This window comes from Arvicanthis niloticus, chromosome X (genome assembly GCF_011762505.2).
Source record: "Arvicanthis niloticus isolate mArvNil1 chromosome X, mArvNil1.pat.X, whole genome shotgun sequence".
NCBI classification, from domain to species: Eukaryota; Metazoa; Chordata; class Mammalia; order Rodentia; family Muridae; genus Arvicanthis; species Arvicanthis niloticus.
In genome coordinates this window covers 97607645-97626759 of record NC_047679.1, presented here as the reverse complement: position 1 = coordinate 97626759, position 19115 = coordinate 97607645, and the positions used below count along the sequence as shown (strand labels likewise).

At 38.6% G+C, this 19115-nt stretch overlaps 1 protein-coding gene across 3 annotated transcripts in view; it reads right to left on the bottom strand.

The window, feature by feature from the left end:
* The window catches only part of Dock11 (dedicator of cytokinesis 11), a 179296-nt gene that overhangs the window by 65795 nt on the left and 94386 nt on the right, over positions 1-19115 (bottom strand). For 2 of the 3 annotated variants that reach the window (XM_076918872.1, XM_076918873.1), the window contains exons 21-31: positions 17974-18095; positions 17444-17530; positions 16621-16710; positions 10093-10211; positions 7732-7801; positions 7520-7645; positions 6277-6348; positions 3841-3987; positions 2466-2549; positions 1200-1311; positions 663-701 (exon numbers count right to left, since the gene is read on the bottom strand). In XM_076918872.1, the coding sequence (XP_076774987.1) occupies positions 663-701; positions 1200-1311; positions 2466-2549; positions 3841-3987; positions 6277-6348; positions 7520-7645; positions 7732-7801; positions 10093-10211; positions 16621-16710; positions 17444-17530; positions 17974-18095 (1068 nt within the window). The remainder of the gene's footprint in view (positions 1-662; positions 702-1199; positions 1312-2465; positions 2550-3840; positions 3988-6276; positions 6349-7519; positions 7646-7731; positions 7802-10092; positions 10212-16620; positions 16711-17443; positions 17531-17973; positions 18096-19115) is intronic. The other variant, XM_034485270.2, reaches the window with a different exon arrangement.

Sequence of the window (19115 nt, the reverse complement as noted above, 5' to 3'; positions counted from 1 at the left end):
AGACAGGGGAAAGTTCATGAGCCACACATGCTCTTAACTTAGTAATGGATAGTAGTACTATGGTTAAAATATTTTCCCATTTTGACTCGCTATCATTTCACCACTTCTATATCCACTACCCCTGAGTAGGGACTTCCTTAAAGACCAAGACATGACTCTCCTGCATTCTCATACTTTTTGTGAATTCCAATCATTTTCTAAATCCAAGGACATCATTGAATAACCAAGGTGGACTTATCTGGGTAGATTTTGCAAATGGCAAGTGATTTTTTTTTTTTTTTTTTTTTTGCTTCAGTGACTTGAATAAATTCAGTTTGGTGAAGCACACCTTCAAGACTGTGGCCAAGTAGCCATTCAACTGGATAACAGAGAGCAGGAAGCCTGAGAAAGGTGACAAACACTTCAAACATATATTCAGCCCATCCCCTGTCCCCAAGCTGATTTGCAGCAGAGGAACTTGCTTTCTAAGGACAAACATTTGAAAGTTGATTCTTCAGATTCACTGAAGCTCATTAAGATTTTTAGGTACCAGAAATTAAAGGCTCACTTTGGCTAGGGAGGATTTGAAAAGCAAATAAAGCCCCCATTCATCTTGGCCATTCATCAAATCAATTGTGTTTAAACACAACATACTACTTTAGAGTGAACCGAGTTAAACCTACCTACTGAAGTCAAACGGTCCACCGCAAATGAAAAAAAATCTAATTAATATATGAAAAGAAAAGGGACAAATAAAAAACATAATAACATAAGAATAGTGCTATACAACAAAGCATTCAATAAAACTAGCAATGGAGATTAAAACTGAGGCATTTTATAAATTTACTGCATAAAAATTATCATTTTACTTTTTATATTGATTTTTGATGCTTTCAGCAGAAAGGCATTCACATACTTTCTCATTTCCTCTTAAATAAAATTCAATACACTGTTATTACAGAAAAAAATTTTACTACTGTCTGACATCTATCTGTGTTTAGCAACAATATATATATAGCATATCCAAATTTTTCATACTAAGACTATTGCCACTGATAGAATGAAGGAAATACAAAATCCCATTAATGAATCTATCTTCAGACAGTAACAATTTTCATGTTATTATAAAATTAACTGGTTTCATTAGAAAACATTATGCTACACTAGTACTATCAAAAAAGGAATAACAATCCCAAATAATGGAAAATACAAATACATACCTTGAACTCTCTGTAATTTAGGTTTTGCAAATGCCATTGGCAAGTTCAGAGGAATGTAATGTTCATGATTGCAGATGGTTTGGAGAAATTCAAACTTGTATTCAGCAAGAACCTAAAGGTAAATTATATATCAGGTCTCATTTTGTAGGCATTCATTTGTTGATGATTGAAAAATATGATCTTTAGTTTCCCAACAGAAGTGAAGTGTTTATCTTCCAAAGTATACTTGCAGGTGCAATCTGTACAGCAAAGAGTTAATATAGCAGGCCCTAGAGTGGTAGATTTTAAAAGGCCTGTTGTAACACTGATGCTGGCTGTCATTTGTGAAAAGGGATTTTGGCATGTTCCCTCTGTGATAAGGTTGTGTTTCTTAGTACCAGTCTACTAGGTCCTTATTACAGAGGGAACATGTCAACCTCTGTACTCCGGCCGGGGAAGGCCTTGCTATTCCTATGGATCTGAGTCACCTGGGGGCCTTAACATGGCTGTGCTCATATCATGAATGCTCCTATACACAGGGGTATACTTGCTTTCCACAGTTCTTACAGTGGAACTGGTTTTGTGTTAAAGCAGATCAAAATTCTAGACTATCAGAAAGTAAAGTAGGTGTTCAACACTAGTCTATAATTTTGATCTGCAGAGGTTGACAGTGTGTGCAACCAGTATGGTCCCCTAAAGTGAACCCCCACCTCTTCCATCAATTGTATATAATAAACCCGCAACCTCATTCAGCTGTAGATAATAAACATACTGTGTTTCTAGACTTCTGGTATGTGTCCATCATGGCTCACCCAAGCCAAAGTTTTTCTGTATGTTTCTTCATTCCCCATCTCTGCAGTTGGGTTAATCCCAAAGAGCCCTAAACTCTAAACAGAAATACTGTAGTCTTTTAGCTGTATTCTCACCCCAGTGGGAAAGTGTGTCTTCACAAGAGGGAAAAAGCATGAGATTTCTGCATGGGGATCACCACGACCTTCACTTGCTATCTTTTTTTTCTTGATCCTGCTGGTTATCCATATCCTATCACTCTAATCAATGTTAGGCAAAATAATGACTATATGTTAAATTCTGTTAGTACATTGCTGAATCCTTGGGTGGCCTTGGCAGCTCTCCAAACACTACTCAACAGTCCCTTACTTTTGACAATACTCAAAGTACACAAATGAAAAAAGCAGTTCTGAATCCTCCAGAAAAGAATATATCTGTCACCTTCAACTTCATGCTTAAATGCTCAATAGCTACTACAACGATGTCCTTAGAATTTACCTTAGGATCCTTGGGGCTAAATCCAGATATATAGTCATTTATCAAATTGAAAACAAATCCTCTGTCCATCAGTGTCAAGCAGCGCTAATAAAGCAAAGAAGGAAGGTTAATTCTTAGCATTTCTTACCATGATGTTAAAGAATTAAAAATCTGTCTACACAAAGGGGATACCATTTTTATGGATAATATGAGAATAGCTGTCAAGAGTTTTGGGTGACATTAAAGAAAAGGAGAAAATAAATTATCAATGGAATCATGATGTAAAGGTCTCAACTGTGTAATTTCCAAAACAAGACACACACATAAATACATACCCACGTATATGACAATAAAACATAAAGTAAAAAACTGACATCTTTTGTAAGTGTAGGAATTGTTGTCACCTCTCAAAGAACCTCACTGGGCAAAGCAAACAAGTTCAATGTGTATGCGTTAGCAACATACACCCTGTGCTGACCACAGCAAATAGGTACCTCTAGTGCAAACAGTAACATTTGGGGGCATGAGAAACTGTTCAGGGGGTAAGAGCCCTTGCTATATAAGTATGAAGACTTGAGTTAAAAAAAAAAAAAAAAAAAAAAAAAAAAAAAAAGCTGTGTATGGCCGTATGTATCCCAGTACCTCCAATGCCCTGTCATGGGGATTGTGAGAGACAAAGATTTCTAAGGCTTTAGGGCTGCCAGCCTAGATCCAGGTTCAGTGAGAGACACTGTTGCAAAAGAATATGGCAGTAAGTGACAGATGGGCTGCTTCAGTCTCAGGGCACATGTAATGGGTATACACACAAACACACACACACACACACACTCACAAACACTCTCTCGCAGAGAGAGGGGGCAGGAGGAGAGAGAGAGAGAGAAAGAGAGAGAAACCCAAAAGCCAATCAGACCAGAAAAAATTATGCATAATGTATAATTATGCAGAAAAAAGTGCATAATGACATCAGTGTATGATAAAGACTGGTGGGGACTCATTGGGGTAACAGCTGCTCCACCTAACAGCACTCCATTTGAAATGTATTTAAAATGTTTTGTGAAATAAGCACGGCCAGTCTTCTGGCTTGGACAGAGCCTTTTATTTAATGAGTTGCTTCAGTGGGAGGAAGAATAAACCTGGATGAACTGATCCATCAGTTCAAAGAGTTATTTCAACAGCCTTGAAGAGACCTAGCTAGGGCCTAGGGATGTAGCTAAGGAGTGCAGCATTTGCCCAGCATGCAGAGGACATAGGTTCAATCCTCAACAATGAAAAAAAAAAATTAAGCCAAACATCCAGCTTTTCCAAGAGAAAAAAATGAACTGTTATTCCTTTGCCTTTCTAGACCCCTATGAGTGAAGAAAAGATCCTGAACATGTTTTGGCTGCCTTTAACTTACCTTTAGGAAGCTGGCCAAGCTATAATTCACATTTCGGGACTCATCAGGAATCTCTGCATAGCGAATGGTCACATGGGGAATTATTGCAAGAAGCAGAGAATGTAAGATGTGATGATATGCCTCAGGAAATCTCTGGCCCCTGGGAAGCTTAAATAGAAATAGAGAAAGAGTCAGAGTTTGAAGAAGTCTAAGTAGATCAACTGTCATTTTACTTTCAAACATGTTCCATCATGGAAACGCCTTTAAAAAGTAAATTTTTTTTCTTTCAACTAAAAGTGACTTCGCTATTTGTTCAAAGTAAACTTTATTTTAGAGCAATGTTTCTCAACCTTCCTAATGCTGCAACCCTTTCTTAATACAGTTCCCCATGTTGTGGTAACCCCAACCATAAAATTACTTTTGTTGTTACTTCATAGTTATAATTTTGCTACTGTTGTGAATCATAGTGTAAATATCTAATATGCAGTATATCTGATATGTGATATAAAAGGGCCATTAGAGCCCCAACAGTATTGTGGTCCATAGGCTGAGAACCATTATTCTAGACCCTGAATTTACAGAAATGATCTGATTCACTAATAATGTAAGTGTCTGAAATTATCACTAGGCATAGCATGGGTCAATATAACCCAGCTCCGGAATGCAAGCTCCTGGGATGTAGGCACACTTCCTTTTTTATTTTATTTTATTTTTTCTGGTACAGAACATACATGTATTAACAATTTCAATCAACTTATTCTATGAAATTTCTATGAAATGAATTTTCATTTCACATGCCTCACCATTATGATTTCTGTAACCAGGAAAAGATCTTTATACAGGTTGTTTCTCATTGAAAAGTCTCAAATCTGAATTGCTCTAAAACCAGAGCATTTTGAGACCTGACTTTACACTACAAATGGAAACTTCCACACCTGATATTGTGTTACTGACTGAAGTCAAAACACAGGTGCAAATGTAAAGCAAAGGATAAAATTGTCTTCAGGCTATGTGTATAAAGTATCCATGACACATGAACGAGTCTCATGTTTAGCCATGCATCCTGTACCCAAAATACCTATCTAAATATGTATATCCTAATATTCTAAAATCTGAAAATGTCAAAAATCTGAAACCCTTCTAGTTCTTGGAATTTCAGTTCAGGAATTCTCAACATGTATCTTTAAAACAAAATTCAAAACCAAATAAGGGGCTGTGAGACTGCTCGGTGGGAAAAATGTTTCCTGGGCAGGATCTGATGATCTGAGTTTGATATACAGAACCCCATACACAGTGAAGGAGAGAAACAACTCTACAAAGTCTCAAAAATGCTCTGTAGCTCACATGGGGTCCCACCCATATAGCACATATACATAACAACAACAACAATGACAAATAATAATATTAAAATAGAAAAAAACCAACTAAAATGTACATGCCACAGTTTAGAAATATATTTGATATTACATGAGGCATAAATATTACACACGCAGAAATATACATGATATTAATATTTGCATGAAGTTCTTTTTACCCTTTCTATTATAAACCTTAATCCTCTCTAATAAAACATGTCTGATTTGCTACTTTTTCTCTTTGAATCTTTTCTTTTCTTTTAAAGGTTTATTTATTTTATGTATGTGAGTACACTGTAGCTGTCTTCAGACACACCAGAAGAAAGCATTACAGATGGTTATAAGCCACCATGTGGTTGCTGGGAATTGAACTCAGGACCTCTGGAAGAGCAGTCAGTGCTCTTAACCACTGAGCCATCTCTCCAGCCCCTCTTTGAATCTTTTCAACAAACTTTTATTTGTAAAAAATATATTTTGTGTATGTGTATGTGGGGGGTGAGTAGGGGTGCCTGTAGAGTTCAAAGAAGGGTAACATTCTCAGAAGTTGGGGTAAGAGGTGGTTAGGAGCTGCCTGACATGGGTGCTAGTAACCACACTTGGGTTCTCTGCAAGAGCAACAAGCACTAAGCCATCTCTCCAGCTCTTCAACATTGACATTGTTAAATCACAAAAGAAATGCAAAACATCAAAGTCAATAAATTCTGTAAATAACTGTAAGATATTACCTATATCCTACTATAATTATTTCTAACTATATAGGAGATGCTACACATTAAACTGTAAGGACATATGAACTGTAGGACCTTAGATTTATGCAAACACTCATTGTTTCTATAAGCAACACTGAAGAAGTTAAAGGCAAGAATCATTACAATAAAAGGGTATTTGCATATTTTTGCTATGTGTAAAGTTAGCTTTCTTTATATATGTTACAGGTTATTCTTATAAATATGTACAATTACCATTTATCAATTAAAATGAGCCTAGTGTGATGGCTCAAGTCTATAATCCAAGCACTTGGGAGGTTGAACATGGGTGAGACCAGCTTGGATCATCTCAAACATAATTAATTAATTAATTAATGATTGTTGAGCCTACTTACCTTAATTTTATTCTCTTCCAATAAGTATGTTGCCATCGACTTTGCAATTATTTCAAAGAAAAACCATGAGTACTGAAAAAAAAAAACAAAACAACCACACACACACATGCCTTAATAATTACCCAAATACTTGAGGCTTTGAAACATTGGACAAATTAATAAACATCTTGTCTCTGAAGTTTGATAACATTTTCAAGTGACCTCAACTCACTATTAAATTCTCACAGAATACTTCCCAAGTGTTTCAGACCAAAGAAAGAAAGAAAGAAAAAAAGAAAGAAAGAAAGAAAGAAAGAACGAACGAACGGACGGACACTGGGTATGTCAACCATAATCCAGGGCAAGACCCCATTCCCAGGAATAGTTAGCCAACACAAAATACACTCAATGTTTTTATCAATATGCACAGTGGGAGAATAGGAAGGATGCTTCATGGGACAGGATTTCTTATCATTAATATTGCTTTGGGATGCCCATGGTTAGTGATGAGAGCAAACCAACTTTTAGTCATTTTATTACTTCTTTTAAATTCTCTACAATGAACACTTAAACATTTTTATTAACATATATTAATTATATATTAAATAGGTTTGATGATGGCATTTTTATACATGTATATAATATATTTTGAACATATTCACCCCATTGCCCTATCTTGTCTCCCTTTTACAAATACAGATAATAAATATTACTGCTACCAACACTCAGTTTGGATAATCAACTTTAGCTGTGGTACAATACTGGCAAAGCCTATGTGAGCTATATGGTTGGCCGTATCATATAATTTGAAAGCTAGCATCAAGTCTCTAGCCAATTCATCTCAAAAGGCCCGTAATTCTATTACCAATTAAAGAAATAGTAAAAAGAATTCGAATAATAGTTACTATTTATTGAGTACCTACTACCTACCTAGTAGTGATATTATCAACTACTCCATGTTAGGCATGAGATAACACTGGCCCAGAGCTGGTAAATAGGCAGCCCTAGGTCCACGAACTATCTACACTGTAGATATGTAACAAAACCAAGATTCTGCTTCATCCAAAATTTATCTTTTACGCATTTAACTCAGAGCAAGGGGTATATATGGAGGGGGAAGAAGGCTCTGAAAGATACATATGCAACATAAGAGAAGGAGGGAAAGTCCAGGGCAAAAGAAGATAAAAAACAAGGCTAAAAAGAAAGGTCACAACCAAGTATGGTGAGATTGGCTTTGTTTCCATTTGTGTCCTCCCATCCTTACCTTTAGAAGTTTATTTATGGCTAAGAAATCTGCAGACTGTTTCAATATTGCTATCATAGTAGTAGCCAGGGTTTCATGTATCAACTGAGCCTGAAGAGTGCTTGGTTTTTCAGGTCTGAAGCTATACTGCAAACAGAACCAAGCAAACCATCAGATACAACTGTCCTGGGAAGCAGGTAAATCATCCAGCAAGAAAGCTTTACTCCACAAACCTTTATGAAGGATCTTAAATAGCTCTCCAAGCCTTCTTCATGACACTTTGACACAATGTGTAAGAGAACCCTGAAACAACATTCATGAAAGTCAGCGGGCCATGCTTCAACTCATGACTTTAATATGACTGGCAGATATGAGTGAGTCTAATCCCGGAAAACAAAACAAAGCAAACAAAATGCCTGAACGACAACAAGAGGGCTAAGAGAAGAGGTGACAGTACTTTAGGTCTACAAGGGTCCACCACTGCCTAACACAACACACTTGGTGCCTTGAAAAATGCACTTCCTGGTTCAAAAGGATACTTTACTTTGGCAGCCCGGATGTTTCATCTCCTTTCTAAATCTGTGTATTTACTTCATATGGTCATAGCCCTATGTTGTAAAAGAGCTCAAGTAAAGTAAATACTCAAATCCCTTCCAGTGAAGATAAAAGGAACAGAAAACAAAGATAAAGTGGCCAGGAAAGGTGGTGCATACCTGTAATCCTAGCACTTGGGAGGCTAAGGCAGGAGAATCACCATGAGTCTAATCTTGTCTGGGCTACAGAATGAGACTGTCTCAACAAAACAAAAAACAAACAAACAAACAAACAAACAAAAGACAACATGAAAACTCTATCAAGGGGAAAGGAGGGACAGAGCAAGGAAAATAAGATGAAAGTTGGAGGTAAGCATAAGAGACTAGCCGTCCCTCTCAAACTTCAGCAAGCATCAGCAGCAGCATCTGGAAGGCATGTTAACAGATTGCTTGGCTCCTCACCTAGTGTTTCTGACTTTGTAGGGATAAGGATAAAGTCCAGTTCCTGGGCATAGTGCTGCTGGTGATCTGGGATGTGCATGTTGAAAACCATTATATTAGAGCAATGCTTCTTAAACTTTCAACAGGACTCCTCCTGACAGCAGATATGGGCATAGAGCATGGAAGTGTTTGTAGCCTGGGGTCTAGGGGAAAAGGCAGTAAGGGCAGCAGAACCAAAGATATCCAGCATTGAGCAAATGTGAGTGTATTTTACCCTCTACCTTACAATGTACTTTTGGTTTTGTACAGAAATAGCTTATTCTTCCAGGTCAAACTCATGATTTTAATGACAGATCTTGTTCGGTACGAGAAACACTAGTCATAGGTGAGTGACTGTGTTGGTTAAAACTAAAATGGACTGAAACTCAATATTCATTCCTTGGAAGAACTAGTCGTACTTGGGAAATGTGCTAAGTGGCTACTGTATTGTACAACACAAGTATAGAATATGGCTGGAGAAAGGTCAATTGAAATTTATGTTTGTCTTATAGCATGGAACAGTAAACGACAGTCCAAGAACAGTGCAGGATTTCAGTATATAATTTTCAACAATGGATGAGTCAACCAGACATAAAATCAGGAAGCAAATATTTGACTTTGACTATACTTTAAAGAAACATATACATATAAAGAACACATTTTATTTAACAATAAAGAAGACACATTCTTCTTCGGTGCATACAAATACTCTCCAGGATTGAACATACATTAGGTTATTATTAAAAGTCTTAATGAGATTTAAGAAGACTGCAATCATTCCAGATAGAAATTGCAACCACAGTACAGTGAAGTAAAAAATCAGTAAGAGAAGAAACTGTGGAAAATGAAAACAACAGTGGAAAGTAAATGCCATGTTTCTGAACAAGCAGTCAGAAAAAAAGAAAATAGGATAGATATAAAAGTGAACTTGCAGGAAAATGAATGGATTCAGAATGTATCCTATTAAGTAAGGTCACACAACCTCAGAACAGCCATGGTCTCTATCACATGTTGAACCTAGCCAATATCATATGTATATATATGTAAACAAATATGCCTGTGGGCTCAGTATAACATGTATGAAAGGACAAGAGAGGCTGAATAATTATTTGAGAATTAGCAAGGACTAAACAAGGGGAATAATACCCATCATTAAAGAGGATGTACAGCTAATTTTTTCTAGTTCTACTCTGCCATGGAGTTGTTGGTTTTGGTGATGGTTAAGTGCATAAAAATATGACAACTAGTGAAGTTCCACAGCTTCTATTCTGTATGGCTATTCTGACTGCAGAGAAGTTTGCTGAGATGCACAAACTTTGGATCTGGTTAATTTAGGTGTGTGTTGTTTATTTTAGCTGCAAGTTGTTTTTTTTTTTTAACGGTAAAGTTAATTTAAAATTTTTTAAAAGAAAGAAATCAAAAGGAAAATTAAAAAAAAACCTCTCAGACAAGTGATGATGAGACAATATGACAAAACCAGTGGAATAGAATAAACACAGTTTTAAGAGGAAAGTTTATAGCCATGAAAAAAAAAAAAGACCGGAAGCAAGTAGCTTCTTTCATTATAACACTGAAACTCACATGGTGCAGTTGATGGGAACGTCATCTTCATGGGTCATGTTTGTGAGAACTCGGAAGAGTTGCATAAGAATTACAGGTAGAAACTGTATCATGACTTGGATCTCCATGGCATGCAAACACTAAAATAAGTCATTATTAGTTATGGAAACAAACAGAAATATGATCCAGTTTGCAAATGTGAAACAATAAGAAAATTAAGTAATGAGCGATATACTGGCTTGACTATCTGCTTGCTGAAATGAGCACTTCTGAGACAGGAGACTTGCTAAGGACTTAATCCACCACATTGTTTTGCTATTTGAATTCTGCAAGGTAGACATGAATGCCTAACTAAAGATAGAACGAACAATTTACTTATGAGCTCGATAAGAAGACAATTGGCTTTTAGTAAATCTATACTCATTGCCGGGGTGGGGGTTGGAAAGATTTGCCTATGGGCACCATGCATTCTGTATTATATGCTTTCTAAGAAAATCTTAGACTCCAGCTAACCTGGTGGTAAGTTACCTGAGCTTCAGTAAAGAACATGTCTGTATGTAATTTCCTTTATCCCACATCATCTATCAAACTGAGATAGTTTTGCATTTTAACATTCTTTTAAAATTTTTATATTATACTTACTTAGTGTGTATGTGCATGTGTGTGTAGGAGCACACATAGACATACACATACACATGCATATGGGAGCCTATGTGCCATAGTGTATGCGTGTGGCCAGAGGACAACCTGCAGGCATCACTTCTCTCTTCTATTACATGGGCCCCAGAAATCAAACTCAGATGGTCAGGCTTACCACCTTTACCCACTGGGCCACCTGGCCAGTCCTCTAACATTCTTCGGATATAGTTATTCTACATGCTTGCACTCTGTCTCTAATAATGGGTGTTAGAAACATCCAAATATAGTGCAGATATATATTATATATTCAGGTATACATAGAAAGGTTACAGTGCTGTTTGCTACACTACTTTCTTCTTTCTACATTCACTTGCTCCGTCACTCCATCAGCCAAACAGAAAAGAAAATCCAACTTTGCTGAGAATGTTTTTACACCAGTTCTATGTGTAGTGCTATGGGAAACACAACGAGCTAAGTTTCTGCACTTAAGGGAACTCATCATTTCTCTTTGTTTATCTCCTTTACTCTATCTTCATAGCCTCACATGCATCTATCTCCCCTTTCCAGGAGTTGATCATTTGTATCTCAACAAGAACTTTAGGCCTCTGTATAACTTCTCTCCCATCAGGTTCACAGGATAGGCTGGCAAGCTCCAAGAACACAGGGTTGTCTTTTTTTAAATTTTTATTTTTTTTGAATTCTTTTTTATTGGATATTATATTTACATTTCAGATTTTATCCCCTTACCCCCATCCCCCCTACCACCCAGGAAGCTCCTATCCCATCTCCCTCCTCCTGCTTCTATGAGGATGTGCCCCCACTCACCCACCCACTCCCACCTCCCCACCCTCGAATCCCCCACACACACTCGGTGTTCAGCCTCATGGGACCAAGGATCTCTTCTCCCACCTATGCCAGACAAGGCCATTCTCCCTTTCATGTACAGATGGAGTCATGGGTCCCTCCCTATGTGCTCCCAGGCTGGTGGTTTAGACCCTGGGGAGCTCTGGTTGGTTGGTATTGTTGCTCTCCTCATGGAGCCACAAACCCTTTTAGCTCCTTCAGTCTTTTCTCTAACTTCTCCATTGGGTCCTTGATCAGATCAGTGGTTAGCTGTGAGCATCTGCCTCTGAATGTGTCAGCCTCTGGCAGACCTCTAAGGAGACAGCTATATCAGGCTTTTGTCAGCATGCAGTTCCTGCCATCCACATCAGTGTCTACCTTTGGTGACTGCATATGGGATGGATACCCAGGTGGAATGGTCTCTAGGGTTGTCTTTTTAAGGGTTTCCTTCCCATGCACTCTCTCCACAATCGTCTCTTCTGCTGCCCCCTTTCAGGATGTCTCTTTGACATTTTTCTAGAACATCTACAGTTTCTCTTCATTCTCAATATATCCAGCACACATTTCAAAATTGACCTCCCAGCCACCATAGATGCTGATTATATTAGACTACTTTCTACCAAAATGATTTTTATCTTCTTTTTTTTCTACTTAGTGCTTAAGCTGTGACAGTTTCCCTCATGCTAGGTAAGCACTTTCCTACTGACCTCCAACGTCAACCATCTAGAATATGATGTCTTCCTGTTACTGTGAGTAGTGGTTCTCATTCAGGAATCACATGGTCTCTGTGAGAGATTTAGTGATGTCTGTGGCTATTTTTTGGCTATCACAACTTGTGTATGCATGCGTGTGCATGGTTTCTACTAGGTAGAGGCCTGGAGTTTTGCTAAACATTCTACAACAAAGAACTATCCTCTCCTAAATGTCACTACTGCTGAACTTGAGAAATCCTGAGCTATGGAATTAAGCTGAGTGTATTGAAGACCTATCCTGCATCTTTGAATCTTTAAACTGACCACTGTTCTTCAGAAAACCAAACTAGCATCACCATTGCTCTTTAAAGACACCATATGCTTTTCTTTGTTTTGCTTTGTTCACAGTTTTTAACCAATTCTCAATTACTCATTCAGGGCCAATTCAAATCCGCATTTCAGTGAACCCATTTCATCTTCTCATCCAATGAAGGTGGATTGGATACACTTCTAATAGCCAAACAAGAGAGAACAAACCAAACAACCAGAACACAGCTCTTACCGTTAAGAGTTCACAGTTGAAAAGGGCAAAGCCATGGAACTAAATTACTACAGTACAAATACCATGTAGTAGGGCAGGTATGTGCACCACATGTACAAAAGAAGTGGCAATAGGGCCACAAGGAGGTAGCAAATGTGAGCTAAGCAGAAGGGAAGTACCAGGCAGACAAGGCAAATGAGCGTCCCGTGTAGGATGGAGCTCTTTGCCACCACTATATAGCTATTATCTTCTATAATTTATTCTCAACAGAGTGTCCTTTCTGAAATGCAAATGAGTTAATGCCATCTTTCCCTTGTTAAACAAAAACCACACAAAACCACTACAGAGGCCATCATGGGCCTCTTCAGGCTGAGCTCCCAGCAGCCTCAGCTCCCACTTTCTGCTCCCTATGTTCCAGCTATGTGTTTGCCTACCTATAGACACACCAGTATAGGGCACCTCCCCACCACTGTAACAGTCTCTCCTCACCTATGGCTGTCAGCCTTGCTTCGGTTCATCTTTAACCTGAAATTGGCATTTCTACAGACAAGCCTTCCCTGGCAACTCTACCTAGAATGTTCTCATTAACCGGTTCTTTTCTTCATGACACTCATTTTTCTAAAGTTTATTTATAATATCCCTACCCACATAAAACTAGTTCTGTCCATATTTCCTGCAGTGACACTCCCAGCATTCAGAACAATGCCTTGCCCACATAAGGTGCTTAATAAATCTTTGGTGAATGGCTGAATAAACTAAATAAGTTAACAGAGGGAAAGGCAAAATGGGAGTCCTTGCTCTACATGGGCTTCTCAATGATCTGAATCTTTAATACCTGCAATTCTGTATCAAACATGTAACATTTAGCCGCATCTGTCTCCCGACACTTCTCTGTATTATGAAGAAGTTGCTAGCTAACTTACTTTTGCTCTGTCTTCGGCTAGGCTAAAATATCCATACTGACAATATTTCAAAGTCATTCTTCTATGAAAGCTCCATTGGTACTACATACATAACAAAACTCAACGAATAAATGAATTCATGAAACTTCCATTTAAAGGGATAATAGATAGAAAGACTTGCTGGGATGTTCATAGGACTAGGTGTCAAGAGATGTGTCACCGACTAGGCTCAGCTAACAAGTAGGTGCAGCACTGTAGACAAACCACCTCTACTTAAGACTTCTGTTTTCTCATCTTCAAAAAGAAACTTCTGCACAACCCCTTTCTGCACTTTTTGCAATTGCATGCCATTTCACTTACAGCCACCAGAGGGCGTATGTGCATTGTATAACCCTCAGACACTCCACACCCTCAAAAGCAAATACCAGTGTACATTTTGTTCCATTTGAAGAATACCAGTATTTGAAAACAATGTATCTAACACCACTCTGTGAAAATTCTCAAAAAGGAACCTCCAAAAGGAAAACCAGTGATTTTAACAGATAAACTGTCCATATAGCTGGAGTCTTCCTAGATAGTACTAACGACTGGATTTGAAAGTTACATGACGATTATATTATAGTCCTTAATGCTGAGACCAAGAGTCACTATTGATTGACTGTCTCTCTTGAACAAAAATTGAACAACTTTTTTTAATGTGGCAGGCAGAATAGTACTATAAAAATGAAAGTCAAGCCTGACCTAGTAGCTCTGTTTTATAAACCCATTCCAGTCTGGTCCAGTCAAATCTGAGAGGATAAGGCAGGACTATTGGTAGTTCAAGGCCTACCTGGGCTATATAGTAAGTTAAAGGCCATCCTGGGCAACTTAATAAAAATATCTTGAAATTAAAAAATACAATACAGGGCTGGGGAGAGAGCTTAGTAGGTAAGTTGCTTGCCAGTCAAGCATGTAGACCTGATTTTGATCTCCAGAACCAACATTAAAAATCTGAATATGGTGTTGCCAGCTTGTAATTCCTTTGGTAGGAAGAGGCAGAGATAGGCAGGTCCCTGGGGCTCTCTGGCCTACACTAGCCTACTTGGCGAGCTCAAGCCCAGTGAGAGATTCTGTCTGAAAAAAAAAAAAAAAACCAAGGTAGACAGCTCCTGAGAAACAGAACCTAAGATTGACCTGGCCTTCACATACATGTACACACATGCTCATGCACATGCTTACACACACAGGTACCCACACACATGAACACACACACATATACATAATACCAAAAACTGAGGCTATAGCTGCATGGTAGGGTGTTTAAGTGCCTGTCATGCATGAGGCCCTGGGTTTAATGCCCCCATCAATCAGCAAAAGAATCAAAGGCAAATCATGCCTATGTCATACTCCTCCAAGACTTGCTATTTGACTTGTAAAAATTAACTCTCCTCAGTACCCTCAGAGACTCCATAGATGCCTTTGAGGGCATGCCTGACCAACCTCATGCATCAGCCATATCTCAGTTCTTCCTGCTGCACAATACACCAAGCCAAATTTCTCAGGGTCTTTGTACTGACAAAGCTAGACACTTTCCCAGCTAGACACTTGGCTGCCATCATCCTTTAAATAGCTGGTCAAATATCACTTTGCCAGAGGCACATTCCTGTCTCACTATAGAAGTGGTTCTCAACCTTCCTAATGCTGAAATCCTTTAATGCAGCTCCTCATGTTCCGGTGACCCCCAACCATAAAATTAGTTTTGTTGCCACTTCATAACTGTAATTTTGTTACTGTTATAAATCGTAATGTTAATATCCGATATGCCGGGCATCTGATGTGTTACCCTCCCCCCCCAAAGGGGTTGCAGCCCATAGGTTAAGAACTGCTATTCTCTAGCATCTATGATCATCTGATGTGACATCTCTACCTGCTCACTTCTATGCTCATTCCCCCCACAACACATGAAGCTCTTTAGTAAGAAATACTGTTTTCATTGCTTGGATCTGTGATGTGGGCTTCCCAGGAAGCACTCTAGAAGTAGTGTGTCATGAACAATTAGGACCCAGAAGATGAGGTGTCTTATTCAAGCCTCACAAGCAATGGGCATTAATCACTCTTAGCCCAATGTGACAGCTAAGAGAAGTTCCGTGACTTGGTAAAGGTTAATCACAGACTTAGTAAATGACAGATCTGCAGCACAAAATTAGATTATGATTCCAGACCCATAGGCTCTATCTCACACCATGCTATCTCTCTGGAAGAAAGGGTTTCCTGAGACCGCTGTTAGGCAGCAGCCAATGGATAAAGGGAAATCCTGTCATCATCAAATCAAAATGCCTCATATTCTCCATGGCTAACCTACTAACGAAGTAATGAAAGGAAACAAATGCTGCCAGGCAGGTCCTAGGATGCACACCACAGTCCCCACACGGAAGAAATAAGCCTAACATTAGGTTCTCTGACTGCTACAGTATGGTTCCCTTAAGACTCCTTAAGACTCTCTCTGCTGCGCTACATGCAGATGTATGTTTCTAGCTTTAGTGGGCCCTTATGACAGTCTAGTCTCCCACTAATGGACACAGGACCATTTAACATTTTATTACAAGAAAAACTGTTTTTATTCTTTCTGGCCCTTCCCCCACCACAACACACTCTCCTTTTAATGGTAGTTAGCATGAAGAGCCAAGATTCCTCCCTCCCCCCAAAGCCATTTCTGCAACTAAAATCATGATTTCTAAACCATGATGTCAAATTTTGGCTATAACATTTTCTCTCTAATGCAGCCATGCTGTTGTCTGCTTCTGATGGAAAAATACAAAAGAGAAAGTGCCCTCCTGAGGCCCAAAGGATTTTCAGGTGTTTGCCTGGTTCTTTTCTTTTTTTCCAAGTCAAAAATGTAGCAGCAGAAAGAAAGGCACGAAAAATGAAGCTTTTGCAGAACCTGTTCATTTACCTTTAAATATTTAATGAGTTCCCCTGGAACTTCTTTTGAGCCCGACTGAATCAGCTGGCAATGATGGAAGAATTTGTGCACATGCAGATCCTGGAACACAGATGGAAAGAGCCTTATGAAATTTGATTCATTATCCTCAAGCACAGGCCCTCCAGCTCTCCGTGATCCAGCATCATGAAGGCCGATCTATTTGGCTAGTCTAACACCTGGACCCTGGAGCCATCTCTGCCAACTTATGCCCTTGACGTCCTCTTGACCTTCATCTAATGCACCACAGCCAGATGAACATGGTGTGTACCTGAACACCAAAGGAAGTTGCTAAACACGCCCAACCAGGTAAGCACTTATTTAAGGCTTTAAGCTAAACAGAAATTATGTAGTCTATTAAATTGGGTTGCTTTTCTATTTTAATGAAATGGCCAGGGACAAAGCTCAGAAATAACAAGTGAAGAAAATGTAGCACCAGGAAGTTCCCTGGTGAATCATTTCTGGTATTCAATATCCAGCTTGACCATGATACTCTGCTGGGGAGTCCAGTTGTCTCATATGAAGTCTGTACATGTTGGCTTTCTGGACAATATGGGTCATATCAGGAGGTGGAAAATGCAATATATACTTTGAACTAGCACTCACTATTATTATTTTGTGCCTCAGGGAAGCTATTTCTCCAAACTTAGCCTTAGATTTTTTCATGTTTAAAATGTTGATGATAGCTTCTATGTGCCTTTTAAAGTTCAAGGCAGTGGGGGATTAAAAATAGTCGAGCTTAATGAAGAAACATATTCCAATATTTAGATGAGAAATTTGGGTGCTGCAAACTTACTTGAGTATAAATGGTTGATTCTAAGTGGGTCTTAATCTTCAACAAAGGCTTTGCACCATCTACCCACTTGATATCTGCATTCGATTGCTGGAGAAAATACAGCCATGAGCACATATATTACAGTGAGAGAGACATAAACAACCTACAATACCACCCGTGCATTTTAAGAGTCTTCAGAAAGGAATGTACTAGGTTCATCCAAAGGAAATACTGGAGATAATAAGTGCCCTTAGAATAAACATGTCCTAAAGAATTTTGGATTTCCAATCCTCTCCAGATTTACTTAAATTATCATAAAACAGATTACTTAAATAGATGAGGTTTTAAAAGTCATTCCCCAAATACAATTTTAAAAGTTACTGAAATCATCAGTAGTAAACACAGAGCAGTCTTTTCTACTTGACTTGATTGTGAAGGAGGATCAGCCTTCAGACTATACTTTGAGTATTCTGTCCCATACTATACCAACAGAATTCTACTTTTAAATATATAAAACAGGACCACTTCCCGAAACACAGATATCCCCCTACCCTTCTTGATTCAGCATCATTCACATTCAAGTAGCCTGGGGGAAGATTGGCTGAGACTGGTAGCTGCTGTTCCAATGTGATGACTCTCCCATCTTTCAGCAAAGGTACCCAGGCAAATCCAACTGCCAAGACAATAACCAACCATAAGAAATGAAATCACAAATACAATTAGCTTCACAAATGTCTGCAAGCAGGATGGAGATGTTTCCAGGGATCTGTATGTGGGAGCCCAGGTGTCAGACAACTGGGGTGCAGGGAAGAAACAATGCATTGGGATCATTTCCTAATCCCAGCCTATCCACTAAAAAGTTACTGCCTTTATATCTTTGGCAATAAACATGGGAGCAACAGTTAAAAGAATTGAGGGGCCAGCCTAGGATAATTCATGAAATATTTAAATGTCTCTAATGGGCCTCAATATCACAGGTTGGGGGCTGTTTGGGAAGGCTCGTGCTTTAGAAGCTTCAAATCTCTCTTATCCATCCTTTACTTAGAGTTGAAAGTCTCGCAGTTGACACCGTCTCAGACAGCAATCATGTGTTCTAAAACTTCTTATGGGAACCCTGGGATATTGGAGTATGGAAAATTAAGGTCATAAATCAATGTTACAGTCTACATTTGATATAAGGTAGTAAAAGAGTCAATCATTTAGACAGGCAGAAGTTTCCTGCCTGGAGGTCAAGGAGTAGAAGGAGAACACAGCCAGACTACAGTGTTTATGACTTCAGTCCACTGAGAGATTTCTTGCCATCTCTACATTTCTTAACACTTCTACCCCCAAAGGGGGATCTTGGCTTTCTATTAGAAAACTCATTATGTTTTGCTATACTAACCCGAGCCATCTGTGTTGCTCAAGTTCTGTCGTGTCAGTCTTTCCATTATACAGATTACTCTGGGCTTTGAGTGTTTATATCTTGGCTATAAAATATAAAAGAATAAAAAAAAAACCAACCTTGCTCTTGATGGACTTCTGGCAAATGAAACAGGGTGTTGGCTGAAGAGCACTTTGTAAATCCACTGCTTTCCAAGTCTTTAAAATTCTTTACATGAATGCCTATGCACGTATGTGCATGTGTGTGCATGTGTGTGTTTATACTGTGAACTCAAAAGTCAACACAAATCTAGATACAGTGTTTTCATGT